The sequence below is a fragment of the Podarcis liolepis genome (genome assembly GCF_965112155.1).
Source record: "Podarcis liolepis genome assembly, chromosome: 2".
Classification (NCBI taxonomy): Eukaryota; Metazoa; Chordata; class Lepidosauria; order Squamata; family Lacertidae; genus Podarcis; species Podarcis liolepis.
Genome location: NC_139555.1, coordinates 108,849,404 through 108,876,345, shown reverse-complemented (window position 1 = coordinate 108,876,345; position 26,942 = coordinate 108,849,404). Strand labels below are relative to the sequence as shown.

Here is a 26,942-nt window from a genome sequence, read left to right as displayed (position 1 = left end):
TCATAGGTGCGTATAAAATATTCATTTGGAGCTCATTCAAAGCACATTTCTTCCTTCAAACAATTCTGGGCACTGAAGTAAACCCCTCCCAGTGTTGCAATTCTAGGCTTGCCATACGTCAGGAAAATTCCTGACATGTCCTGGTTTTCGGGTTTAAAAATGGCATCAGATGGGCAAAGCAGTGGTAACAGCTCAAAAAGCTGTTAGGAACTCCCAGGTGTCATGAATTTTATTTTTTGAAGTTTGGCAACCCTAGCTGGCACCCCCAGTTGCTATTGCAACATCTCTGCTGCCACCTGCTGGTTGGAGTTCCGTGCTAAACTGTTATCAAATTATGGATCTAGAAGGACCTTACTCATTGGTTGCATCCCCAAACTGACTGTGAGAAAAGCCTGATGGGACAGGCTGCCATTGGCGCATCTGGACCTTTGGAGAAGCTAGAGCATTCTAGATTAGAATCTATTTGTGTATTAATCCCCATTTTCTTAATCTGTTGCTGACCCACTAGTTGTTAGTTGAATAAATCTCATTCCCTGCACACGCGTTAGAAATGGGTGCATATTCTTAGAAAGCTGCTTCTCAAAAATCCAAATTGGAGTTCCAGGTCGCTCTATCCCTGTATTTGTGGACATTTGTATCACTCCATGGCTAAAGGACAGAAGGATTGAAATAGCTTTGGGCTGAATCCTTTTAAGTTCTACTCAGAGTGGACACATAGAAATCAATGGTCCTATCATAGTCATGTCCTTTAATTGTAGTGGATCTCCTCTGAGTATGACTTATTTTGGAGGCAGCCCTTTGTCTCCCCCCCTGACCTTCCCCCAATTTATGTAAAAGCAAGGTCTCTCTGACCCCTGACATACATTCGGATCCTGCCAAGGTGTAGCCTCCTCCCACTGGGTGAGCAAAGCCAGTCGGTCATTGACTTTTGCATACGTACAGATGGGCAGATGCTCACATGCCCAGGTGTTTTTCATAAGAGTCTCTGGATCCTCAGCAGTACCTAAATTTCCTCTTCAGAGTGAGCTGCAGAGGATATTGAGGAGCAGGAGAACGCCATCAGGGTGAGTCTGTAAGGAACAGAAATGTGATGTGAGCTGGCCATGGGGGATGACTCAGAAAATTACCAAAAACTGGAACCACAGCAACTCTAGACCACAAATCAGAGTGCCTCTAAAAAATGAATGAGAAAGGGAGAATAGGTAGAAGATCTGCCATAGGAATGGAAATCAGAAACGTGAGTTCTAGCAGTGTCAGTATATATATATATATATATATATATATATATATATATATATGTAGGTTTTGGTGTCTTCGGGTGTCTTCCCGTGTAAGAGTTGGGGTGTCTAGGCGACGTTTCGACGAGGTCTCACTCGTCATCTTCAGGCTGGTGCTTTCGGCTTCTTGTTACTGGAACAGAGCAGGATCTCAGTGTTTGAGTTCCTATAAATACTGTTGAGGGGGTGTGGTGTATAGCCTCCAACGTTCTGGGCAGAGAGGAAGTTCCCAGGTTAGTGTGCCTTTTCTTCTTTTGTTCCTTAATTACTTGAGGGATATCTTGAGTGATTTCTTGAGTGATATTCTGAGTACCACTTAGGTGGGTCATTAAGTGTGGATTAGTTGCTAAAGCTTTCGTGTCTTGACCTCTTGAGCTTGTGAAGAGTTTTTCTGAGAAGATGGCTGTACTGCACTTAGTTGTGCTCTGGCTTGGCTTCGTGTATAGGGGCGAGCTGTGGTTTTGTGCCCTGTGCCAGCCAGATCTGTGTAGGGATTGCAGGGGGGTGCAGCATCCGGAGGTGCCACTATGGTTTGGCTACTGGATGGTGTCTGTAATTTATCTGTGGAGAGGGTCTGGGTTTGGGTCTGGTGTGGTTGATTGGTGATGGCGTTCTGTGTGCCTCTGGTTCTGGTGTCGGTTTTTGTGGGGAGGGCTAATTTCCAGATGTCTGGCAGGCGGGACGTGTCGTCACGCTTGTTCATGTTGTGAGGGTGTTTCTCTATCTCGATGGCTTCCATGATTATTCTCTTGTGGTGATGTTCCATGTTAAAGAGCAATTTGGAATCTGCAAAATTAATTTCGTGTCCTGTTTCTTTCATGTGTTGGAAAAGAGAGGAAGTTTTTTCTTCTTTTTTGACGGCATTCTTGTGTTCTGCGATACGTGCATTTATTCGTCTGTTTGTTTGTCCAATGTACGTGGCTGGGCAGACTTTGCAGGGTATTTCATAGACCCCTTGGTTTTCCAACTGGATTTTATCTTTGGGGTTTCTGAGGATATTGGCTATTTTTTGGTTGGTGCAAAAGGCTGTTTTGATATTGTGTTTATGGAGGATTTTGCTAATTTTATCTGTAGTGCCCTTGATATAAGGAAGGAGGGCCATGCCATTGTTTTCTTCTGTGTCTTGGTTTTTGGGGGGTGTTTCTTTTTGGATTAGCTTCGTAACCCTGTTTTGCTGGTATCCATTGGCGATTAACACATTTGAGAGATTCTGTAACTCAGTTGTCAAGTGGTCTTTGTCAGCCAGGCGTTTGGTTCTGGAGATGAGAGTCTTGGCTACGGAGTTTATTTGTGCAGGGTGGTGGTGTGATTGTGCATGTAAGTAGCGGTTGGTGTGTGTTTTTTTCCGGTAGATAGTGTGTCCTAGGGAGCCATCAGGTTTTTTGTAGATTAGGACGTCAAGGAAGGGAAGTTGGTTGTTGGCTTCTATTTCCATAGTGAATTGTATTTTGGGGTGTAGGCTGTTGAGATATGTGAGGAAGCTATCTAGTTTTTCTTTCCCGTGTGGCCAAATTACAAAGGTGTCGTCAACATATCTGAGCCAAAGTTTGGGTTTGTGTTCTGACTTGTCTAAAGCATTGGTTTCAAAGTGTTCCATGTACAAATTTGTGATGACCGGTGAGAGGGGTGATCCCATAGGTGCTCCTTCTATCTGTTTGTATCTTTGTCCATTGTGGATGAAGTACGTGTTGGTTAGGCAGTGGTTGGTCAGGTCCAGGATGTATTCGGGGGGATTGTATTTGTTTTGAATGGCTGTCAAGGCTTCATTGATGGGCACTTGTGTGAAGAGAGATACAACATCGAAGCTCACAAGTAGGTCATCGGGATGTAGGTTTTGCTTCTTTATTGTTTCTATGAACTGGAAGGAGTTAGTAACGTGTGAAGCGATGGATTCTGCATAGGGCTGAAGTTGCTTAGCGAGAAATTTAGCGAGATTTTGTAGAGGTGAGCCTATGGAGCTGACTATTGGTCTGAGTGGTGTTCCTTCTTTGTGTATCTTGGGGAGACCGTAGAGTTTGGGGCATCTGGATGATTTTTCTCTGGGGATGATTCTTAGCTGGATTTCTTCACTGATAGGAGAGGCTTTTATTTTGGATTTGGTGGTTTTTTCCAGATAGGTGGTGGGATCTGTTTTTATAGGTTGGTAGGTAGGGTCTTGGAGTAGATTTGATAGTTTTGCTTGGTAGTCCGATGTGTTCATCACAACAGTGGCATTACCTTTGTCTGCTGGGAGAATGATTATGTTGTTGTCTTTCCTCAGGTTGGTGAGTGCTTTCTGTTCTTCTTTGTGTAAATTGCTTCTGGGTGGTTTGCTGGAGCAGAGGATGTTGGTGACTTCAAGTCTGATTTTATTGGCTTCATCTGGGTTGATTTTGGTTAGGCTAGCTTCGACTCCGCATATGATGTTTTCCGTGGGGATGCGTCTCGGGGCGACTGCAAAGTTGAAACCTTTGGAGAGTACTTTGGTTTCAGTTGAGGTGAGGATCCTGTCTGATATGTTATGTACTGTTTGTTTCATGGGTTGCTGTGGAGGGTGGCTGGGCTTCTGGCGTTTCTCTAGTTTGTGGAGTTTGTTGGTGTGTCTGTCTGTCTTATGTGAGGTCTCAGTTTCAGCTCTCCAGACGGCTAGTTGTTTGCATTTGTCCCAGAGTGCAGGGTGGATTTTGTTACAGAGTTTGAGGTGAAGAGTGAGCAGATCTTTGTTGGTTTGGTTTAGTAGGTATCTTTTCTTATGTATTTCGTTTCTGATTAGGGATAGTTCAGTTCGTTTCAGGATCCTTTCGGTAGCTGGGGTTTTAGAGTGGAATTTAAGTTGGAAGCATGTGGGAATTAAGTTGTTGTCTCGGCAGTTGCGTAGGAACAAGAGATCACATAAGATGGTGGCTCTTCGGATTTCTAGTTTCTCGTAGGTTCTTGTCAGCTGGAAGGTTTCCTCCCCGTAGAGGTGAGATATTTGCTTTCGTAGATTTTCACGGGTACAGGAATGTAGGTTTTGGTGTCTTCGGGTGTCTTCCCGTGTAAGAGTTGGGGTGTCTAGGCGACGTTTCGACGAGGTCTCACTCGTCATCTTCAGGCTGGTGCTTTCGGCTTCTTGTTACTGGAACAGAGCAGGATCTCAGTGTTTGAGTTCCTATAAATACTGTTGAGGGGGTGTGGTGTATAGCCTCCAACGTTCTGGGCAGAGAGGAAGTTCCCAGGTTAGTGTGCCTTTTCTTCTTTTGTTCCTTAATTACTTGAGGGATATCTTGAGTGATTTCTTGAGTGATATTCTGAGTACCACTTAGGTGGGTCATTAAGTGTGGATTAGTTGCTAAAGCTTTCGTGTCTTGACCTCTTGAGCTTGTGAAGAGTTTTTCTGAGAAGATGGCTGTACTGCACTTAGTTGTGCTCTGGCTTGGCTTCGTGTATAGGGGCGAGCTGTGGTTTTGTGCCCTGTGCCAGCCAGATCTGTGTAGGGATTGCAGGGGGGTGCAGCATCCGGAGGTGCCACTATGGTTTGGCTACTGGATGGTGTCTGTAATTTATCTGTGGAGAGGGTCTGGGTTTGGGTCTGGTGTGGTTGATTGGTGATGGCGTTCTGTGTGCCTCTGGTTCTGGTGTCGGTTTTTGTGGGGAGGGCTAATTTCCAGATGTCTGGCAGGCGGGACGTGTCGTCACGCTTGTTCATGTTGTGAGGGTGTTTCTCTATCTCGATGGCTTCCATGATTATTCTCTTGTGGTGATGTTCCATGTTAAAGAGCAATTTGGAATCTGCAAAATTAATTTCGTGTCCTGTTTCTTTCATGTGTTGGAAAAGAGAGGAAGTTTTTTCTTCTTTTTTGACGGCATTCTTGTGTTCTGCGATACGTGCATTTATTCGTCTGTTTGTTTGTCCAATGTACGTGGCTGGGCAGACTTTGCAGGGTATTTCATAGACCCCTTGGTTTTCCAACTGGATTTTATCTTTGGGGTTTCTGAGGATATTGGCTATTTTTTGGTTGGTGCAAAAGGCTGTTTTGATATTGTGTTTATGGAGGATTTTGCTAATTTTATCTGTAGTGCCCTTGATATAAGGAAGGAGGGCCATGCCATTGTTTTCTTCTGTGTCTTGGTTTTTGGGGGGTGTTTCTGCACAACTAAGTGCAGTACAGCCATCTTCTCAGAAAAACTCTTCACAAGCTCAAGAGGTCAAGACACGAAAGCTTTAGCAACTAATCCACACTTAATGACCCACCTAAGTGGTACTCAGAATATCACTCAAGAAATCACTCAAGATATCCCTCAAGTAATTAAGGAACAAAAGAAGAAAAGGCACACTAACCTGGGAACTTCCTCTCTGCCCAGAACGTTGGAGGCTATACACCACACCCCCTCAACAGTATTTATAGGAACTCAAACACTGAGATCCTGCTCTGTTCCAGTAACAAGAAGCCGAAAGCACCAGCCTGAAGATGACGAGTGAGACCTCGTCGAAACGTCGCCTAGACACCCCAACTCTTACACGGGAAGACACCCGAAGACAGCAAAACCTACATTCCTGTACCCGTGAAAATCTACGAAAGCATATATATATATATATATATATATATATATATATATATATATATATATATATATATATATATATCTATCTATATATATATATATATATCTCCCCACCTATCCACACATACCCCTTTTTGTGGGAGGCTTGGAGGTCTTTGGAGATTTGAATGATAACCCCTTCTGCCCAACCGTACAGCAGTAGTTGTGGAGAAGCTTCACCAATAGTACAGTTTGGCAATGCTTTGAGTAACTGGGTGTAGATGCCCCAGCAGATTTGAACAAGAAGGGGACTCTCTTCAATTTCTCCATTTAGGGTGTAGATGTGCATGATAGAGAGATGGCTTGTGTTATTTTATTTATATTTATTGTTTATTTATTTAATAAAATATATTTTTAAAAACCTGCAAAGTGGTTTTCCAAAACAAAAAAACAACAAGCAGTAGAATCAAGAAAAATTAACAATCCTACTTTAAAACATACAAAAGCTAAAATATTAAGATTGAAATTACTTCAACTTCCTAAGCATCTAGGTATGCTTGCCTAAAGAAGAATGCTTTTAGCAGGTGCCCAAAAAGAGTCTCGCAAAGGCACGTGCTTTGTTGCAATAGGCGAGGAGTTCCAAAGTGCAGGCGCTGTCACAGTAAACAATGCAGTACAGATATTATGTGGAACCTGTAGTAGTGCTTGAAACTACTAAAGGGGAGGTTTTATTTATTGTGATTTCACCATGCTCTGTATTATCTGAAAAGGAAAACATTTATTTAAGAAACAGGACTGCACAGCAGCAATCTAGTCTCATCATGATCAGTGGCAATTATTCCCGAGCCCAGGGTGCATAAGACGGGCTGCAATCCTATGCACCCCTTGCATCCAACTTGTGCCTAAAACTCTGCACAAGCCTGCACCAGAGAACTGTAGAGTTGGAAGGGACCCCTGAGGGTCATTTAGCCAAACTCCTGAGGCACTGCAGGAATTTCAACTAGACCACCCCTGACCGATGGCCATCCTTCTTCCGTTTTTCCCCCCTCAGCCAGGAAGATACAACAACGGAGACTGGAGGTGGGGGAAAAGATAAAATTTTGACAATGGGGCAGATTTGTCAGGCGCGCACAGGCACAGCTTGAAGACTTTACACAGAGAGGAACCCCACATGGGTTTCCCCGCATGTAACGCAACAGGCAGAGAGCCAGCTCAGATAGTGAGACATTGGGGGAGGACAGGACAAAAGAGTACCAAAGTCCGCCCATTTTATCCTCTTTGGGATGGTGGCGCTAGGGCTCTGGGACCACCCTCCCCCAAATAATTTACTTGTCTTCAATGTATTGTTACCGCTGTTATTCTATAGTACAGATCCTTTTAAAATTAAACACTTTCTTGTAAAGAAGCTGGTAAAATGCGGTCTTGACTATGCTACCACTCAGTGGATTTGTAACTGGCTGACTGACCGAACCCAAAGGGTGCTCATCAATGGTTCCTCTTCATCCTGGAGAAGAGTGACTAGTGGGGGTGCCACAGGGTTCTGTCTTGGGCCCGGTCTTATTCAACATCTTTATCAACGACTTGGAGGATGGACTCAAGGGCATCCTGATCAAATTTGCAGATGACACCAAACTGGGAGGGGTGGCTAACACCCCAGAGGACAGGATCACACTTCAAAACGACCTTGACAGATTAGAGAACTGGGCAAAAACAAGCAAGATGAATTTTAACAGGGAGAAATGTAAAGTATTGCACTTGGGCAAAAAAAATGAGAGGCACAAATACAAGATGGGTGACACCTGGCTTGAGAGCAGTACATGTGAAAAGGATCTAGGAGTCTTGGTTGACCATAAACTTGACATGAGCCAACAGTGTGACGCAGCAGCTAAAAAAGCCAATGCAATTCTGGGCTGCATCAATAGGAGTATAGCATCTAGATCAAGGGAAGTAATAGTGCCACTGTATTCTGCTCTGGTCAGACCTCACCTAGAGTACTGTGTCCAGTTCTGGGCACCACAATTCAAGAAGAACACTGACAAACTGGAACGTGTCCAGAGGAGGGCAACCAAAATGGTCAAAGGCCTGGAAACGATGCCTTATGAGGAACGGCTAAGGGAGCTGGGCATGTTTAGCCTGGAGAAGAGGAGGTTAAGGGGTGATATGATAGCCATGTTCAAATATATAAAAGGATGTCACATAGAGGAGGGAGAAAGGTTGTTTTCTGCTGCTCCAGAGAAGCGGGCACGGAGCAATAGATCCAAACTACAAGAAAGAAGATTCCACCTAAACATTAGGAAGAACTTCCTGACAGTAAGAGCTGTTCGACAGTGGAATTTGCTGCCAAGGAGTGTGGTGGAGTCTCCTTCTTTGCAAGTCTTTAAGCAGAGGCTTGACAACCATATGTCAGGAGTGCGCTGATGGTGTTTCCTGCTTGGCAGGGGGTTGGACTCGATGGCCCTTGTGGTCTCTTCCAACTCTATGATTCTATGATTCTAAAATTAAAATGGCAGAAGTAGTCAGTAGCATAGATAGCAAAGGAAAGGAAAGTCCCTAATAGATACAAGGGAGACACAGATACACAAGCACACAGAAGCAAACAACCCAGCCTTGGGGAGAGGGGTGGGAATGTACAGTTTGCTGTACTTAGCCTCGAGATGGGAGACTGAAAGGGCTTAAAAAATTAAAAATAAAAGTCTTGTGTCTAGGAATATTTTTCTGCAAAAGCATCAGTCTGGTTGTCAAAAGTGTGAACTTCATTAATAGACCCTACTTAAAGGAATTGGTCAGTTAGCCACAGAATTGCTTTGCTGATTTTTCTCATCTTCTTTTAATTACACAACTGCTTTTGGGAGGTCCTAGCTTCGTGCAGGGGAGACTGAGGGCAAAGGGGAGGCTGCCCTGCTGAGTGCTCAGGGCGGCATTGAGCTCCTCCTCCTGGTGCCACGCATGGGCAAAACTGGGCAGTGGCACTGCCACTGTCCCACACGCTCCGCTTTTGGGGGAAGCAGAGGCTTTTCAAAGGGGGATTGGGGCCTGAAGGGGGAGCGCAGGACAGGCAGCGGCCTTGTCAGGCTTTCCCAGCAGCCCAGAAAGTCGGCCTATGTGAAGAAAATGAGACTAGGCTGAGTAGATTTGGCCTTGCCTTGCCTTCGCCCTGCCTCCAACCCAGCTGGCCAATCGGCTGCATGCAGGAGACGGGGCGAAGCAAGGCAAGGCGTAATCTACTCAGCCTAGTCTCATTTTCTCCACATAGGCCGACTTTCCAGGACCCAGGAAGCCCAGCGGAGGTTAGAGCAGTAGGGCGGTTCATAAAAAACCCATATTTTTTTTTAAATGCCTGCTCCAAATCTTACTACACTAGGGATTATATAGCTATATCTGAAATTTCATGAATATCAGTTAATATCTTGACCCTGCTCCACTGAATTGAAATTTCAGCCTTCACTACATAGGAAAATGGCTGAGTAAACAGCTATTTTTGTGGAGGATGGTCAAGATATGAACTGATATGCACGAAATTTCATATACAGTGGTACCTCGGGTTAAGAACTTAATTTGTTCCGGAGGTCCGTTCTTAACCTGAAACTGTTCTTAACCTGAAGCACCACTTTAGCTAATGGGGCCTCCTGCTGCTGCCGTGCTGCACAATTTCTGTTCTCATCCTGAAGTAAAGTTCTTACCCAAGGTACTATTTCTGCGTTAGCGGAGTCTGTAACCTGAAGCATATGTAACCTGAAGCGTATGTAACCCAAGGTACCACTGTATAGCTATATAATCCCTAGTGTAGTAAGATAAGACCTTTGGAGCAGGCATTTTTTTTAAAAAAGTTTTTTATGAACCGCCTTAGTAGGGCAGTAATTGTTCCTTGATAATTTGTCACCACCCTCTGTAATGGCACCTGGGGTGGCCTGCCCCCCCTGCCCCCCTTCCTACGCTGCTGCCCCATGCCTCGCCTAGTGGGGCCTCTCCTAGAAGAGTGACTAGTGGGGAGAAGAGTGACTAGTGGGGTGCCACAGGGTTCTGTCTTGGGCCCGGTCTTATTCAACATCTTTATCAACGACTTGGATGATGGACTCAAGGGCATCCTGATCAAATTTGCAGATGACACCAAACTGGGAGGGGTGGCTAACACCCCAGAGGACAGGATCACACTTCAAAACGACCTTGACAGATTAGAGAACTGGGCAAAAGCAAGCAAGATGAATTTTAACAGGGAGAAATGTAAAGTATTGCACTTGGGCAAAAAAAATGAGAGGCACAAATACAAGATGGGTGACACCTGGCTTGAGAGCAGTACATGTGAAAAGGATCTAGGAGTCTTGGTTGACCACAAACTTGACATGAGCCAACAGTGTGACGCGGCAGCTAAAAAAGCCAATGCAATTCTGGGCTGCATCAATAGGAGTATAGCATCTAGATCAAGGGAAGTAATAGTGCCACTGTATTCTGCTCTGGTCAGACCTCACCTGGAGTACTGTGTCCAGTTCTGGGCACCACAATTCAAGAAGGACACTGACAAACTGGAACGTGTCCAGAGGAGGGCAACCAAAATGGTCAAAGGCCTGCAAACGATGCCTTATGAGGAACGGCTAAGGGAGCTGGGCATGTTTAGCCTGGAGAAGAGAAGGTTAAGGGGTGATATGATAGCCATGTTCAAATATATAAAAGGATGTCATATAGAGGAGGGAGAAAGGTTGTTTTCTGCTGCTCCAGAGAAGCGGACACGGAGCAATGGATCCAAACTACAAGAAAGAAGATTCCACCTAAACATTAGGAAGAACTTCCTGACAGTAAGAGCTGTTCGACAGTGGAATTTGGTGCCAAGGAGTGTGGTGGAGTCTCCTACTTTGGAGGTCTTTAAGCAGAGGCTTGACAACCATATGTCAGGAGTGCTCTGATGGTGTTTCCTGCTTGGCAGGGGGTTGGACTCGATGGCCCTTGTGGTCTCTTCCAACTCTATGATTCTATGATTCTATGATTCTATGATCCTATTTCTGATTCTTTCAGCTGCAGCTGCTATGCCTTGTTTCCGGACTTCACCCTCCTCCTTGTGCCTCCTCCTCTTCCTCCTGGCTTCCAGCTCTGCCTCTGAAGATGATACTGTGGTGGTCACCAGCAGCGGTCCTATTAGAGGAAAACGGCTCCCAGCTGGCCCTGGCTCTGTGACCGCTTACCTGGGCATCCCCTATGCTGAGCCCCCCATAGGCAAACTGCGTTTCCAGAAGCCGGTTCCACATCAGCCGTGGAGCCAGGTCTTGGAGGCCACCACCTTTGGCAACTCTTGCCTTCAGTTTAATAACGATTCCCTCCCTGATCGACCCATATGGACTCCAAACACACCACTTTCAGAGGACTGCCTCTTCCTCAACATCTGGGTGCCCCATCCACGACCAGTCACACCAGTGCCCATCCTTGTATGGATCCATGGTGGGGGTTTTAGCATGAACTCAGCCTCAGCAGATGTCTTAAATGGAGGCTTACTAGCTGCTACAGAGAATGTCATTGTGGCCTCCATGAATTACCGTTTAGGAATGTTAGGTTTCCTGTACCTGCCGCCAGCTGCCCCAGGAAATGTTGCATTGTGGGACCAACATCTGGCTCTGAAGTGGGTGAGTGAGAATGCAGCTGTCTTTGGCGGGGATCCAGCTCAGTTGACTCTCCTTGGCCTCGGTTCTGGAGCAGCCTCAGTTGGTTTTCACCTGCTTTCACCGGCAAGCCAACCCCTTGTTGCCCGGGGTGTGCTTCATAGTGGAGTTCCCACTGCCCGCTGGATTTGGAGGAGTCCTGAAAAGGCTGAAAGAGAATCAGCGATGTTGAGTCAGGTCATGGGGTGTCCTAAAACTAACCACAGTGCAATGGTCAGCTGCCTACAGGGAAAGGAAATTGAGAGCCATGCACTTTCTGAACTCTGTGGTATCAGATCAGTAACAGCGGATGGGGAATTTCTCACCGATGACCCCCGAAAGCTCCTGGAGAAAGGCATTCAAGGCAAACCCATTCTCACTGGTGTCACGGCTAATGAAGACTCATTCATGGCATACATTATGCTTCCTAGTGCTGAAGTCAATGATGGGATCCTAACCTGGGAGCAGCTTCTTGAGCGGGTGCTGGAAACTCTGAAAACAGAAGAGGCTGCCAGGGCTATAGCCCTCAAATATGCTGAATACTTTCAAGGGCCAGAGCGGTACCGTTTGGCCTTGATTCAGTATTTGGGAGATTATCCCCTTTTATGCCCAATGATGGAGTTTGCTGCAAAGGCCAGGGAAGTTGGGAGCCCAGTTTATGCTTTCTACTTCAGCCACCGCAGTTCTGGCTTTCCTTGGCCAGAGTGGATAGGGACCCCCCACGGAGCAGAGATCCCCTACTTGTTTGGAAACTTGGCAGCATCATTGCGGAAAGACCCATCGGAGGCGGAGGTGGAATTGAGCCGGCGAGTGATGCGATACTGGGCGGAGTTTGCCAGAAGCGGGTAAGGTATTCACCTTTCTGTGCCAAGGACTCAGTATGCTTGCCCATATATGCCAACACGCCTTTTACTATGTTTTTAAAAATAAATGAAGTAATTATCTTGTTGCACACCATCCCAATATCTGAGGGGTGCTAGATTTCAGGGTTCCAGGCGTTTCACCTTGGTTTGGTTTCCTTGGGATGAAGACTGCTGTGTCTTTAGGATATATGGTTTATTTGCACACACACAGATATACAACCTGCTGCTATGATGGAGAGGCTGGCAGCATTAACCCCCCAGTAAGTCTTGGACCCCAAGAATTACAAGGAATGCTACCCTCCCCCAGACTCACAACAATATTTTCAGCTGCTGATTTTATTTATACTTTAATTTTTTAATTTTTTGGATTACTTTTTGTAAACTTCTGAATGTTATTATTTTAAAATATCTATTCTGTTCCTGCAAACTGCTTCGACATCTGACAATCCACTTAATTAAATAAACATAAGTAAATGGCGGAACCTGGATCATTAAACCATTGTAAAAAACAACAACATGTGCACATACATTTCAGTGTATACAAATCTAAATGTTCCCATTTAGTAACTGATCTGTGGTTTTCAAAACTGAATATGTTCTAGGGATGACTACTTGCTTCTGACTTTTATGTCAGCTCTGTCTTCTTCAAGCATTGGATCCTCACCCTGAAATCAGTCTGAGGCTGTAATAAAGCTCTGATTTCTTTGTTGCTTCTACAGGAATCCCACCGGATCTGCGCCGAATGAGGAACAGTGGCCGGTCTACAATGCTACAGAGCAGAACGTCTTCCACATTACCACAGAGGCAGCCCAGCACAAATGGACGCCACCTGGTCTACGATGTGCTTTCCTGGACACTCATCTAGCAAATGAACTAGAAGGAAGTGAGTTCAGGGCTCTCTTCGGAAAGGGGGGGTACCCAGCTCTGGATTGGGAACCTACAGCCCTTAGTAGTGCAATTGCTAGATGAAAATATGGAGAAGGGATTTTATTAAAAGGGGGCATTTTTCTCTTATCAGAGGTCCTCCACAAACTTCCCACAGCTGTCTTGTCCCCTCAGTGCTCCAGGGTCCCTACTCCCTCCCTACTCCCTTACTAAAAACCTCTGGCTTTTCCAGGCTTTATCAAACATTAAAATAAGAGCCACCACATGAATAGTTATGTTATCTGCAACACAACATTTCATGAGTTTTGTTTTTTTTAAATTGCTAATTGCTGGAGAAATGTGGAGAACTGAATCATAAGAACAGAGAAATGAGAAGCTGGGAGAACCAAAATGGGCAGATCTGTTCATCCATAGTGGTTAGTGGTCAAGGTTGAGCATTACAGGCCAACAACATCTGGAGGGCCATGTGTCCCCCATCCTCCTTTTTCATTTTTTAAAATTCATTTTTAGTTCACGCAGCATTCTGGTACAGAAGACATGATGGCTGGAGCCTTGCTGGCCTCACTGCAGAAGCCACTGCAGTAAAGCATTTTCAAAAATGTGAGCTGGGGAAGGGAATACTTGCTCCCCTTGGATGCCTCAGAGAACTTCCTGTGAAGCAGCTTAGGACCCCATCTTCAATGGGGCATGAGGAGTACCATAAGAATCCAGGGTGGAAGGATTTTGGCCTGCTTTTGATGGAAAACAAAAATTGGGAGACTAATCAGATCTCCTGCAAGAGGAGTTTGATCTTCTGTTGATCAATTATTTCCCCCAACCATTGTTTATTTTTCCTTTTGCAGGGAAATCTGAAGAAGGTTGTATACCACCTGTTCAGGAGAAAGATGTGAAGAATGAGGCCCGAGATGGCGAAAACCATGCCTCAGGAACTGTTTAGCTAGGCCAAACTCTGAGGGATCTGCAGCCATGTACAAAACATACGGTAGCATAGCTATTCATTGCAATAAACCTGAACGAGGGAATAAATTATTGTGATATGAATTGAATAAAAATGTAAACCCTCTTCAGGCATTTGGTATCTCCAGAATACAGTGGTACCTCAGGTTAAGTACTTAATTCGTTCCGGAGGTCTGTTCTTAACCTGAAGCACCACTTTAGCTAATGGGGCCTCCCGCTGCTGCTGCGCCGATGGAGCATGATTTCTGTTCTCATCCTGAAGCAAAGTTCTTAACCTGAAGCAATTTTTCTGGGTTAGCAGAGTCTGTAACCTGAAGTGTATGCAACCTGAAGCGTATGTAACCTGAGGTACCACTGTACTTGGGTTTCTTCAAGAAGAATGGGGATCTGGAACAGTGCCAACCACACATTCTCTATGTAGGATGGCCAGTGAGACTGGCCTGTGAATTTTGGATAGCCTCTTCACACACTAAGTATCTATAGATACTGACTGCCTGAGTGGCAGAAAAACTGAAGGGAATGGTGTGAGCCTTGTTCTAATCGAGGTTAGCTGGGTCACCCCCTTTGCCTCCATCTCATTTATAGGATTTTAATGCTTTCCCAACAACTTATTTCTAATAAAGATCCTTGAAATGTTTGCGCAGTCTGCATTCTTTTAATCGAGCCGATTTAATTTGCACATCCTGGAAATGGAACATGGGTATCATTTGGTTTTCGACAGCACACTAAATACTATAATCCGGTTCTCAGTGCAAAAATATAACAAACTGCATATAAGATAGATATGCTAAGTCAAAACATGCATAACATGCACAAAGCATGTGCAAAATGCACATTTCGTGGGAGGGAAACTGTTTCAAATATAATGCAAATGTTCACGTAGTTTTTAAAGTGCTTTTATCACACATTGGGATGGGAAGAACTGATGAATAAAACTTAAATGAAGCACACACGACTTATCTGGACAAGAAATCGACTGATCCATAATTCAATGACCACTACTTTCAACACTGGCAATTTGAGGGCTGCGCCTAGCTTCCTGGTTTGCATAACTTGTGGCACATACAGCCCTAATCTCCTACTGAGGGGAATGCTGACAGGGATGAGGGGGAAATTCCATTTAGTTTGCATTGAAAGGCAAGTTTATGTAATTCACACTTTCTGTTGCAACATACCAACCAAAGCACAGACCTCCTTCAAAATGTGCAATTCTCTGAATTTTGCAATGCAATTTTCCAGTCAAGCAATGTTTACCAAAACACACATTACTAGGGTAAAGTGTGTGTAGAAAGGCATATATTGGAGAAAAAGACATAAAAAATGTGTTATACTAGGGGAAATTAGTTTGCAGAGATATGAGTATTGGGCAAAATAGCATAAAAATGTATCTATTAGGAGGGACATTCACACTAAAATGCCCGTGAATTTTCACAAGGATGTTCTTTTAGAAAATGACCAACTGATGTGGAAATGTGGAGAACTGAATTTAAGAAGGGAAGAAATGAGAAACTGAAATGGACAGATTTGCCCATCTTTTCCATGGTTTCAAGGAGGAGTGGTGGTGTGTGTGTGTGTGTGTGTGCGCACACACTTGCTGAAACTCCCCATCACTCCAGCATCAGCCTTCTAAGGCAATAGTCTTTCTCTGCCCTAATGCTAAGGCTGACCCTAGATCCATCAGGAGTTTTTCTCATTCTACAGAAGCAAATTTGTCCGCTTCAGTTTCTCATTTTCCTACAGATTATTTGCCAAATAATAATAATAATAATAATAATACTAATAATACTACTACTAATAATAATTTATATCTCGCCCATCTGTCTGGGTTTCCCCAGCCACTATGGGCAGCTCCCATCACAATATTACAAACACGATAAAACATCAAATATTAAAAACGTCCCTAAAGAAACCGGAGCATGAAATCTGGAACAGACACACAGAACATAAAAGCTGGAACAGACTTTGAGTTGCACATTGCTAATCTGGATCCTGCTAAAGCCTACATACCCAGGGCCGGATTTAGGTTCGATGAGGCCCTAAGCTACTGAAGGTAATGGGGCCCTTTGTGTGTCCAGCTGTCCTTTGTCAACAACAAATTGCCGCTGTTTTTTGTGTTGAATATATGCTATATGGTAATTTATGGACCTAATAGGTATCTAAAGCCATTTGCACATAAGGGAATGTTTTTTATCTTATATTTTGGAAATGTACATCCAGGTTTCTTTTCTTTTAATTATTTTGGGGGCTCCCAAGAGAGTGGGGCCCTTAGCTATAGCTTGTTTAGCTCATGCGTAAATCTTGCACTGATGACACCCAGCAGTCACAGAATGTTTTGTGCATGCAATAGAGTAGCTGTATCGGATTAAGCCTGACACTGTGCCAGGTCTGCGTCTTCTGGAAGCTGCTGGGACCTGAGTGCATTTATTTTATTTTTTTTGCTGCTGCTTTTGATGAAGGCCCCACAGAGACCTTGGCCTTCCGATGAGAGTGACAGAAAAGCAACCATATTGCTTAAAGCGGGAGCATAACATGTTTGGCCAGACCAACGCTGGAAGTGTGTCAAAGGTCCCTGCATTAGCAAACACTTATACAACAGGATCCCAGGTGCTCATTTCCCTCCCCCTCTCAGATCAATTATGGTACACTGGTACCTTGGGTTAAGAACTTAATTCGTTCTGGAGGTCTGTTCTTAACCTGAAACTGTTCTTAACCTGAGGTACCACTTTAGCTAATGGGGCCTGCCGCCGCGCGATTTCTGTTCTCATCCTGAAACAAAGTTCTTAACCCAAGGTACTATTTCTGGGTTAGCGGAGTCTGTAACCTGAAGCATCTGTAACCCAAGGTACCACTGTATTGATAGCTGGAAGTTGCCCTGCATGAAGAATCACTTATACAGTGGTACCTCAGGTTAAGTACTTAATTCATTCCGGAGGTCCGTTTTTAACTTGAAACTGTTCTTAACCTGAAGCACCACTTTAGCTAATGGGGCCTCCTGCTGCTGCTGCGCCGCCGGAGCACGATTCCTGTTCTTATCCTGAAGCAAAGTTCTTAACCTGAAGCACTATTTCTGGGTTAGCGGAGTCTGTAACCTGACGCGTATGTAACCTGAAGTGTATGTAACCCGAGGTACCACTGTATTGATAGCTGGAAGTTCCCCTGCATGAAGAATCACTTATACAGTGGTACCTCAGGTTACAGACGCTTCAGGTTACAGACTCCGCTAACCTGGAAGTAGTACCTTGGGTTAAGAACTTTACCTCAGGATGAGAACAGAAATCGCGTGGCAGCTGCAGTAAAGATGCTGATGCTCTGCACCCACAGTTTTAGGCAGCGAGGCTTCTGAATACCAGTTGCTGACAACCACAGGCGGGAGAGAGGGTTCGTATGCTCAGATTCCACTTGTGGGTTTCCCCACAGGCATCCGGTTGGCCATGGGGAGAACAGGATGTTGGGCTAGAAGGGGCAGTGGCCTGATGCAGCAGGCTCTTCTGATGTTCTTAACATTTGTAATTTTAATACTAGGCCATCGAATCATAGAACTGTAGAGTTTGAAGGGACCAGAAGGGTCATGTAAAGCAAAGTATCTCTGACCCCTGACATACATTCGGATCCTGCCAAGATGTAGCCTCCTCCCACTGGGTGAGCAAAGCCAGTTGGTCATTGACTTTTGCTTACGTACAGATGGGCAGATGCTCCCACGCCCAGGTGTTTTTCATAAGAGTCTCTGGATCCTCAGCAGTACCTAAATTTCCTCTTCAGAGTGAGCTGCAGAGGATACTGAGGAGCAGGAGAACGCCATCAGGGTGAGTCTGTAAGGAACAGAAATGTGATGTGAGCTGGCCATGGGGGTTAACTCAGAACATTACCAAAAACTGGAACCACAGCAACTATAGATCACAGGTAACTGTAGAACAGGTAAATGATCTGCCATAGGAAAGGAAATCAGAAACTTGAGTTCTAGTAGTGTCAATGTTGTTGCTGTTTTTACCTTTTTGGGGGTTGGGTTTGTCTTTGGCGATTTCAATGATAACCCCTTCTGTCAAACTGTACAACAATAGATCCGGAGAAACCTTATTTGTGGAATAGCTAAAGTACAGTTTGGAGATGCTTTGAGTATCCAGGTGTTGATTCCCCAGGAGATTTGAGCAAGGTGAAGATACTTCTCAATGTCTCCATTTATGGTGTACTGTAGCTGTTAGGACAGATGTACATGATCGAGAGATGTGATATACCCAGTTACCTGTTGCATTCATAATTTAGAGGAACCAAAACTTCTGTTAAATAAAATAGGAATTAATAACTATATATGCTTAGGACGGTACAGGGACTAGAAACCATCAAAATACTGGACAGTGTCCCCTGGTACCTTAAAGAGTTTTTATTGTGGTATATGTTCTTTTGTAGGAAGGGACATACAAAAAGCAGATATGTTTGATACTGACCCTTCCATTTGGGTTTCTTCTTGTATTCAGGCTTGGTTGCATTATTCAAATGTCCCATATTTTAATGTTTCCCACCCCACCCTTATTTCTGATTCGTTCAGCACCAGCCGCTATGCCTTGTTTCCGGACTTCACCCTCCTCCTTGTGCCTCCTCCTCTTCCTCCTGGCTTCCAGTTCTGCCTCTGAAGATGATACTGTGGTGATCACCAGCAGCGGTCCCATTAAAGGCAAAAGACTCCCAGCTGGCTCTGGCTCTGTGACCGCCTACCTGGGCATCCCCTATGCTGAGCCCCCAATAGGCAAACTGCGTTTCCAGAAGCCAGTTCCACATCAGCCGTGGAGCCAGGTCTTGGAGGCCACCAGCTTTGGCAATGCTTGCCTTCAGGTAAACATTGAAAAAATGCCATTTGCAGAGCTATTTGCTGCTAACACACCACTTTCAGAGGACTGCCTCTTCCTCAACATCTGGGTGCCCCACCCACGGCCAGTCACACCAGTGCCCATCCTCCTTTGGATCTACGGCGGGGGTTTCATCATTGGCACAGCCTCTTTGGATATGTACAATGGGGCCTTGTTAGCAGCTACAGAGAATGTCATTGTGGCCTCCATGAATTACCGCGTGGGGACCCTAGGTTTCCTGTACATGCCGCCAGATGCCCCAGGAAACGTTGGCTTGTGGGACCAACATCTGGCTCTGAAGTGGGTGAGTGAGAACGCAGCTGTGTTTGGCGGTGATGCAGCCCGGATAACTCTCTTTGGCGAAAGTGCTGGAGGGGCCGCAGTTGGTTTCCACCTGCTTTCACCGGCAAGCCAACCCCTTTTTGCCCGTGCTGTGCTTCAGAGTGGAGTTCCCAATGCCCCCTGGGGTTGGAAGAATCCTGAAAATGCCCTAAGAGATTCAGCGATGGTGAGTGGCCTTGTGGGGTGCCCTAAAGCTAACCACAGTGCTATGGTAAGCTGCCTACAGGGGTTGGAAATGAACAGCAAAATGTTTGATGCCTTGCATACTTTCTTCTCATTGACAACGGATGGGGAGTTCCTCCCAGATGATCCCCCAAAGCTGCTGGAGAGTGGCCTTGTTCACAGCAAACCCATTCTCACTGGCGTCACTGCTGATGAAGGGACAACTATGGTATTTTTTATGATTCCTAACATGACATCGAAGGATGCAATACTGACCCGGGAGCAGGCCCTTAAAGCAGTCAATGGAACTTTGAAAGGAGCAACCAAACAAAATGTTGACCAGGATGTGCTACAGAAGTACACTGAAGGCAGCCATGGGTCAGAACAATATCGTTTGGCCATGAGTCATTATATGGGAGATTACTTCTTTGTGTGCCCTCTCCTTGAGTTTGCTGAGAAGGTGGGGAAAGATAAGAACCAAGTTTATGTTTACTCCTTCGACCACCGCAATGCTGACTCTATTTGGCCTGAATGGGTGGGCACACCTCATGGAGCTGAGGTACCTTACGTGTTTGGAAGCGTGGAATTAGTGTTGCAAACAAACCGGTCGGAGGTGAAGGCTGCCGAAGCCGTATTGAGCCGCCAAGTGATGCGATACTGGGCAGAATTTGCCAGAAGCGGGTAAGGCATTAGTCAAACACTTTCAGATCATCTGTGTCATTGATGGCACCTTTGTGCAGGTTGTGAATGTGGTTCAGCTTGAATGTTGTGGGTTGTCCACCTCCCAGCATGTTTCCTTTGCTAAAAGGCTTCCATTTTGTGGAGGACGGGTGGGATTCTCTCTGTCTAGTCATTGGGCGTCTCCCTCCCCAGTGCACCCCTCTCACCTGCTGGGTTCTGTGCCATCCTTGAGGGCTTTTCCCAGACTGGAATATGTCCTTAAAGTGAGGTAATATTTCTTGCATGCCTCGATGGAGAGATTGATGTTTTCATGGCAGGAATGTAGCCTATTGTACAAGGCAAGAGTCACATCCATTGACCGGCCCACTTTTGGCTCCCTAAAGCTTATGTATGAGGTAATGTGGCCCCTGCTCTGAAAGGCGTTCTCCACCTCTGCTGTAGTTATCATGGACAATGCCTGGCTGCACCTGTGAGTAAGCTTCTATCACAGCATGTATGATCCTGGGTTGGAGGGCACCATTTTGAGAAACACAGCCATTTTTCCTAAAGTGAATCTGTTGCCCATATACAGGACTGCTGTCAGCAACTGGAATCCTTGCACAGCTGCCCACTTCTGATGTCGGCTATGGGGCAACTTTTATTTGTGGCACAGCACTCCCAGCAGCACTGGGAGCAAGGTTTAGACAGCGTTTAAATCCTGGTGTGGCTTATCTATTTATTACATTATACAACACTGGAAGCTTCAGCCTGCAAACCAATCTGAGGCTGAGATATGGCTCTGATTTCTTTGTTTCCTCTACAGGAATCCCACTGGGTCCATGGGAGATGAGGCACAGTGGCCTGTCTACAACGCCGCAGAGCAGAAGTTCTTCCACATTGGCACAGATGTGGCAGCCCAGCTCAAACGGATGTCACCTAGCCCACAATGCGATTTCCTGAGCTCCTTGCATTCTAAGGCCACACAAACAGGTGTGACTAGGGCCCTTTTAGGAAAGGAACCATATGCAGTTCCCAGCTCTGGATTAGAATCACAGAACAGAATCAGAGAATTGTAGAGTTGGAACAAACCTCAAGGATCATTTAGTGCAAGCCCCTGCCGTACAGGAATAGGGAGGTGGCTCGTGAGGGAATGAGACCCGTGGCCTTGGCGTGATCAGAACCATGCCCCCAGTGCAACCACTAGGAGAAGGGATATCACTGAGAGTAGGCAACACTTCTGTGAGGGCTGCACAAAGAGGTGGCATTGTGTGGCATATGTTCTGGGCCCACACCCCAGGAGAGGGACCATGGACAGGATCCGTCCCCACCTGCTTCTCTTCTTCACCGTTGCAACCTGCTTGTACACCTGCCTGTCACCCTGGCTCAGACAAGGGGTGGGTGGGTGAAAAGGCAAAGCAGTGGATGTCCCTGTCTGCATGCAAACAAGCCGGTGGTAGCAATGAGGAGAAAGGTGAATAATACCAGCCGGTGATAATGCCAGAGTGGCGGTTGACTCGGTAAGAGAAGGGGCCTCATGATGTGTGCTTTGTTCAAGGGCCCTCCGAAATTTGAAACCAGTGCTATCTTCTGTGAGCCCAGAATGTTCTAGAACAAGGCCCAAATATGTCCCTCTTTAAGAAAGAGTTGCCTCAGCATATCAGGCACCAGTGCTGAAAGCGAATCATCATCTAGCTGTTCTTTCTCACATCACGGTCCTGTCCAGTTCTCCTCATGGCCACTTCAAGAAATTGAGGGCGGTTTTCTTTTATCAAAGGTTCTCCACAAACTCCCCACAGCAGTATTGCTCCCTCAGTACTCCAAGGTTCCTCTTCTCCTCTCCCCTCACTGGCTTAACCACCCTCCAAAGGTCATTCTCCCAACACCCCAAATCCCTTAGCAACAGGTGCCAAGGCTGCCCCAAACCCTCAGCCTTCACTTGCTTACAATTCAATTCTTTCCCTTGTTTTCCCAGGCAACTGGTCTAATGAAACATATTAAAACAGCAAGAACATTAAACAACCTAACAAAACGACGCGGATAGATAAATGATCTTCCACACATATTTTCATGAGTCCTTTTCCACCTAAATTGCCGGCAGCTGCAGGAATGTGAGGAACTGAATTTAAGAAATGAAGAAATGAGAACCTGGGAGAACCAAAATTGGCAGATCTGTCTATCTTTATTGGCTACTGGTCAGGGATGATCACCAAAGGTCAACAACATCTGGAGGGCCACAGGTTCCCCATCCTCTGCTTTTTAAAAAAGGCCTCATCAGTTCCCACAGCATTCTGGTACAGGAGACATGATGGCTGCATGCTGTGGAAAAGGAAACCTTGTTGTTGTCATTGTAGGAGTAGCGGCAAGGGCTTAAAAAAAATAAATTGGTAAAGTGAGGAGGGAAAGGAGCACCTGTTCCCCTCAGCCACCTCTGAGAGCTTTGCCCCTGAAGCAGCTTAAGACCCCATCTTCAGTGGGGCATGAAGGGTACCATAAAATGTGGGGAGGGGGATTCCGCTTTTGCTTAAAAACAAAAGTCAGGAGACTGAGCAATTTCTTGCATGGATAGTCGTTTGACCTTCTGCTCATTAGTTCTTTCCCTCTGTCCCACATTTGTCTTTTGCAGAAAAATCTCCGGAAGTTCCTGCTTCATCTACTTTGGAGAAAGATGTGAACAGTGCGACAGAAACCTAGAAAGGCAGAACAGGAAATATCTTGCAGCAAGTGAAACGGGAAGCTCTGAAATGGGGAAAATCATGCCTTAGAAACCGTTTCAGCTAGGCCTGCCCCTTAACACAACTATTCACAATGCAGCTGTTCATTGGGACAAAACTGACTGAAGAAAAAAATTAATGGTGTGATAGGCAGTTGATGAAAATGTAAATCCCACTCAGGCATTTGGTACTCTGGGCAACTGCGTGCATGAATGGGATCTGCAGAAGACATGGACTCATTTAGGGTTTCCCTCCCCAAGGAGGGAGCCACCTGCATAGAATAATAGAATCAGAGTTGGGAGGGGCCCAAGGGTCATCTAGTCCAACCCTCTGCAACGCAGGAGTCTCAGCTAAAGCATCCATGACAGATGGCCTATAGGACTCCTTTATGCTGATGTCAGTCATGCATCCCCTAGGCAGCATGGCTTAGCCTGGTCATTCTGGAGAGGCTCTTCAAATGTTCAGTATAAACAGGTAGCAAGTGCTTGAGTGGGACTGAAACGGAAAGGAATGAAGTGAGTACAGCCTCGTTCTCTCAGAGGGCAGCTGGATTACCCCTTTGTCATCATTCACATTCATAGGTTTTTCCAACCACCACAAGAAGATATCAAGATTAGGGATCAATGAAGCTTTTGTTCTGTCTGAATTTTTCATTGAACCAACGTAGATGCGTCTGTCCTGAAAGAAATATGCAGATCAGAACACAGGCAGACTTTGGTTTTCACAGTTCGCTAAATATTGCATACTGGGTTTCAGCTCAGATACATACCAAATTGCATATTAAAAAGGGATGTGCTTAGTTGAAATGTGTAGATAAAGGCAGACTTTGTGAGGAAATATATACGTTCAAAAATAATGCAAGTGTTTGGTGTTTTATTGTTGTTGCTGTTGTTAAAAGGAATGACAGGAATGATAGCTAAATCTATGCAGGTCTTTCCAAAAAGCGAGGTTCCCAGATGTGCTGGGAGTGTAAAATATTTGGCAGCTGAGCCAAATGCTATTGTGTGACACACCCACTTTGCCATTACTGTTCCTTTGGCCTCTAATTAACCACCCCATTTAATAATAATAATAATAATAATAATAATAATAATAATAATGTATTATTTACATCCCACCCATCTGGCTGGGTTTCCCCAGCCACTCTGGGCGGCTTCCAGCAAAATATTAAAATACAGTAATGCATCAGACATTAAAAGCTTCCCTAAGCAGGGCTGCCTTCAGATGTCTTCTAAAAGTCTGGTAGTTCTTGTTCTCTTTGACATCTGGTGGGAGGGCATTCCACAGGGCGGGTGCCACTACCGAGAAGGCCCTCTGCCTGGTTCCCTGTAACTTGGCTTCTCGCAGTGAAGGAACCGCCAGAAGGCCCTCGGCGCTGGACCTCAGTGTCTGGGCAGAATGATGGGGATGGAGACGCTCCTTCAGATATACTGGACTGAGGCCGTTTAGGGCTTTAAAGATCAGCACCAACACTTTGAATTGTGCTCGAAAACGTACTGGGAGCCAATGTGTGGTCTTGGTGGCTGCTCCCAGTCACCAGTCTAGCTGCTGCATTCTGGATTAGTTGTAGTTTCTGGGTCACCTTCAAAGGTATCCCCACGTAGAGCGCATTGCAGTAGTCCAAGCGAGAGGCAACCAGAGCATGCACCACTCTGGCGAGGCAGTCTGTGGGCAGATAGGGTCTCAGCCTGCGTACCAGATGGAGCTGGTAAACAGGGCTGCCTTAGACACAGAATTGACCTGCGCCTCCATGGACAGCTGAGAGACCAAAATGACTCCCAGGCTGCACACCTGGTCCTTAAGGGGCACAGTTACCCGATTCAGGACCAGGAAGTCCTCCACACTTGCCCGCCTCCTGTCCCCCAAAAACACCATCCATCCCCCAACCGCCTCCAGACACTCACACAGGACCTTCACCACCTTCACTGGTTCTGATTTGAAAGAGAGGTAGAACTGCGTATCATCGGCATATTGATGGACACCCAGCCCAACCCCCCTGATGATCTCTCCCAGCGGTTGCATGTAGATGTTGAAAAGGATGGGGAAAAGACAGAACCCTGAGGCACTCCACAGGGGTCTGAACACTCACCCCCCGACTTGCTGAACACGGCCCAGGAGGAAGGAGCAGAACCACTGCATAACAGTGCCCCCAACCCTCTAGACTGTCCAGAAGGATGCTGTGGTCAATGGTATCAAACGCCGCTGAGATATCCAGCAGAACTAGGAAACAGCTCTCACCTTTGTCCCTAGCTCACCGGAGATCATCAACCAGTGCGACCAAGGCAGTTTCAGTCCCATGATGAGGCCTGAATCCCGACTGGAAGGGATCCAAATGGTCCGCTTCTTCCAGGCGAGCCTGGAGTTGTTCAGCAACCACTCGTTCAATCACCTTGCCCAAGAATGGAAGATTTGAGACTGGGTGATAGTTGGCCATATTGGCCGCATCTAAAGATGGTTTTTTAAGAAGCGGTTTGATAACCGCCTCTTTCAGTGGGTCTGGGAAGGCTCCCTCACAGAGAGAAGCATTCACCACCCTGCGAAGCCCATCACCTAGTCCTTCCCGGCTAGCTTTTATAAGCCAGGATGGGGAAGGATCAAGGAGACAAGTGGTTGGTTTCACTCGTCCAAGCAGCCTGTCCACATCCTCGGGGGTAACAGATTGGAACTGATCCCATACAACTTAACTTACATGATCTATATTTTAAATAGCATGGAAAGAGTTTACCAGCCACATTCTTTTTTTAAATTGAAATGTTTTCTCAGCAGCATTAAAATTAAAGAAATCCTAGTGACAATCTCATTCACCTCCGGCGAAGTGACCTACTGGTTAACCAGTGTATCAGTAGAACCAGGCTACCCAGGGCTTATGCTGGAACAGAGACCCAGTAGACGTTCCTATCTTGTTGGGCTACATTTGCTATTATCTTTACCCAATCTCTTCTGGTGGGAGCTGCAGCCAAACAATAGATGGAGGGCCACAGGATCTTCAGCCCTGGCTTCACACAACCAGAGTGAGAAAGCTGGGATTCATTACAGGTATAGTTGTAAATCTGTATAGAAAAGAATAAACCTCATAGAGTGATGGAAGCATGAAGTGCAGGAAAAAAAGCAAGGATAAAACTAGGTTTGAACCCAGCATGCCTCAAACATTGACACGTTGGAAAGAGTTGCATGCCAACAGGATCGCAGTGCTTATGCAGGATTCAGTTTCCTTGGAATCATGGACAGCGGAGACGGTGGTGCTTTTAGGATATATGAATAAATATCATTGCCTGCAATGATATCTTAGGAATGGGTGTGTATTGTTCGAAAGCTGCTACTTAAAAATCCAAAATGGAGTTCCAGGTTTCTTAAATGAGGGGTTGTTGTGGTTCCTATCCAGAAGACAATATAAGAAGAATAACCCCTATGAGCCAAGCCCTCTTGTATCCCATGATGCCCACCCATGGCAGAGCTCAGTGGCAGGAGTGGCCAGCCAACCAGTCAAGTCTCAGGGTGGGTGGGTATTTGCCTGGAGGCAGAGTCCGTACGCAAAGTTCAGTCCAGTCCTAAAGTCAGGAGTATCTCAGTTCACGTAGTTTAACAGTCCGGGGGATCAAGGAAGCTGAGAGTCCAGGGTCACAAGAAGCAAAAAGCAGCCAGGTCTGGCCAGGAATGACAAATGTTGTTTCTAGCAACTGACTGACGCTGCAAACCCTGCTTAAGAAAGCTGGAGCCATCTGGTTCTCCTCACGAGCTAGAAGGTTGATCAGCAGCAGGTGGAGTCACTCTGCCTTCTGCAACTTCAGGCTGCTGCTCAGCAGGTGAAGCTGACTCCTGGCCCATGACAAGCCCTTTGTGCTGACAGAAGAAGAAGAAGAAGAAGAAGAAGAAGAAGAAGAAGAAGAAGATGATGATGATTTTGGATTTGATATCCTGCCTTCCACTCCCCTTCAGGAGTCTCAAAGCGGCTAACATTTTCCTTTCCCTTCCTCCCTCACAGCAAACACTCTGTGAGGTGAGTGGGGCTGAGAGACTTCAGAGAAGCGTGACTGGCCCAAGGTCACCCAGCAGCTGCATGTGGAGGAGCGGAGACGCGAACCCGGTTCCCCAGCTTACGAGACTACTGCTCTTAACT

At 45.9% G+C, this 26,942-nt stretch overlaps 2 protein-coding genes and 1 long non-coding RNA gene across 3 annotated transcripts; 2 read left to right on the top strand and 1 right to left on the bottom strand.

Moving 5' to 3' along the window:
* The first annotated feature begins 917 nt into the window (after positions 1-917).
* Positions 918-14,746, top strand: LOC310701482 (cholinesterase-like). The gene is made up of 4 exons (XM_083492423.1): positions 918-1,064; positions 10,788-12,249; positions 12,987-13,150; positions 13,995-14,746. Exons 2-4 carry the CDS (start codon positions 10,799-10,801, stop codon positions 14,087-14,089), a joined length of 1,710 nt encoding a protein of 569 aa, XP_083348549.1. The 5' UTR covers positions 918-1,064; positions 10,788-10,798; the 3' UTR covers positions 14,090-14,746.
* Positions 6,125-14,423, bottom strand: LOC310702087. The gene is made up of 3 exons (XR_014523215.1): positions 14,294-14,423; positions 8,382-9,376; positions 6,125-6,757 (listed from the first exon to the last, which is right to left on the bottom strand). It is a non-coding gene; the product is annotated as an uncharacterized lncRNA (long non-coding RNA).
* Positions 14,747-17,765: 3,019 nt separating the features above from the next.
* On the top strand, positions 17,766-23,681 carry LOC310701484 (cholinesterase-like). The gene is made up of 4 exons (XM_083492425.1): positions 17,766-17,912; positions 18,653-20,135; positions 20,938-21,104; positions 22,738-23,681. Exons 2-4 carry the CDS (start codon positions 18,664-18,666, stop codon positions 22,803-22,805), a joined length of 1,707 nt encoding a protein of 568 aa, XP_083348551.1. The 5' UTR covers positions 17,766-17,912; positions 18,653-18,663; the 3' UTR covers positions 22,806-23,681.
* Positions 23,682-26,942: the final 3,261 nt, after the last annotated feature.

What these genes read in the sequence shown, in the direction of transcription:
- LOC310701482 (XM_083492423.1), top strand. Translation starts at nt 10,799, where the DNA reads ATGCCTTGTTTCCGGACTTCACCCTCCTCCTTGTGCCTCCTCCTCTTC. An exon ending in GCGGAGTTTGCCAGAAGCGG is followed by an intron (nt 12,250 to 12,986) that starts GTAAGGTATTCA and finishes TTGCTTCTACAG; the next exon opens with GAATCCCACCGGATCTGCGC. An exon ending in AGCAAATGAACTAGAAGGAA is followed by an intron (nt 13,151 to 13,994) that starts GTGAGTTCAGGG and finishes TTCCTTTTGCAG; the next exon opens with GGAAATCTGAAGAAGGTTGT.
- LOC310701484 (XM_083492425.1), top strand. Translation starts at nt 18,664, where the DNA reads ATGCCTTGTTTCCGGACTTCACCCTCCTCCTTGTGCCTCCTCCTCTTC. An exon ending in GCAGAATTTGCCAGAAGCGG is followed by an intron (nt 20,136 to 20,937) that starts GTAAGGCATTAG and finishes TTTCCTCTACAG; the next exon opens with GAATCCCACTGGGTCCATGG. An exon ending in TTCTAAGGCCACACAAACAG is followed by an intron (nt 21,105 to 22,737) that starts GTGTGACTAGGG and finishes TGTCTTTTGCAG; the next exon opens with AAAAATCTCCGGAAGTTCCT.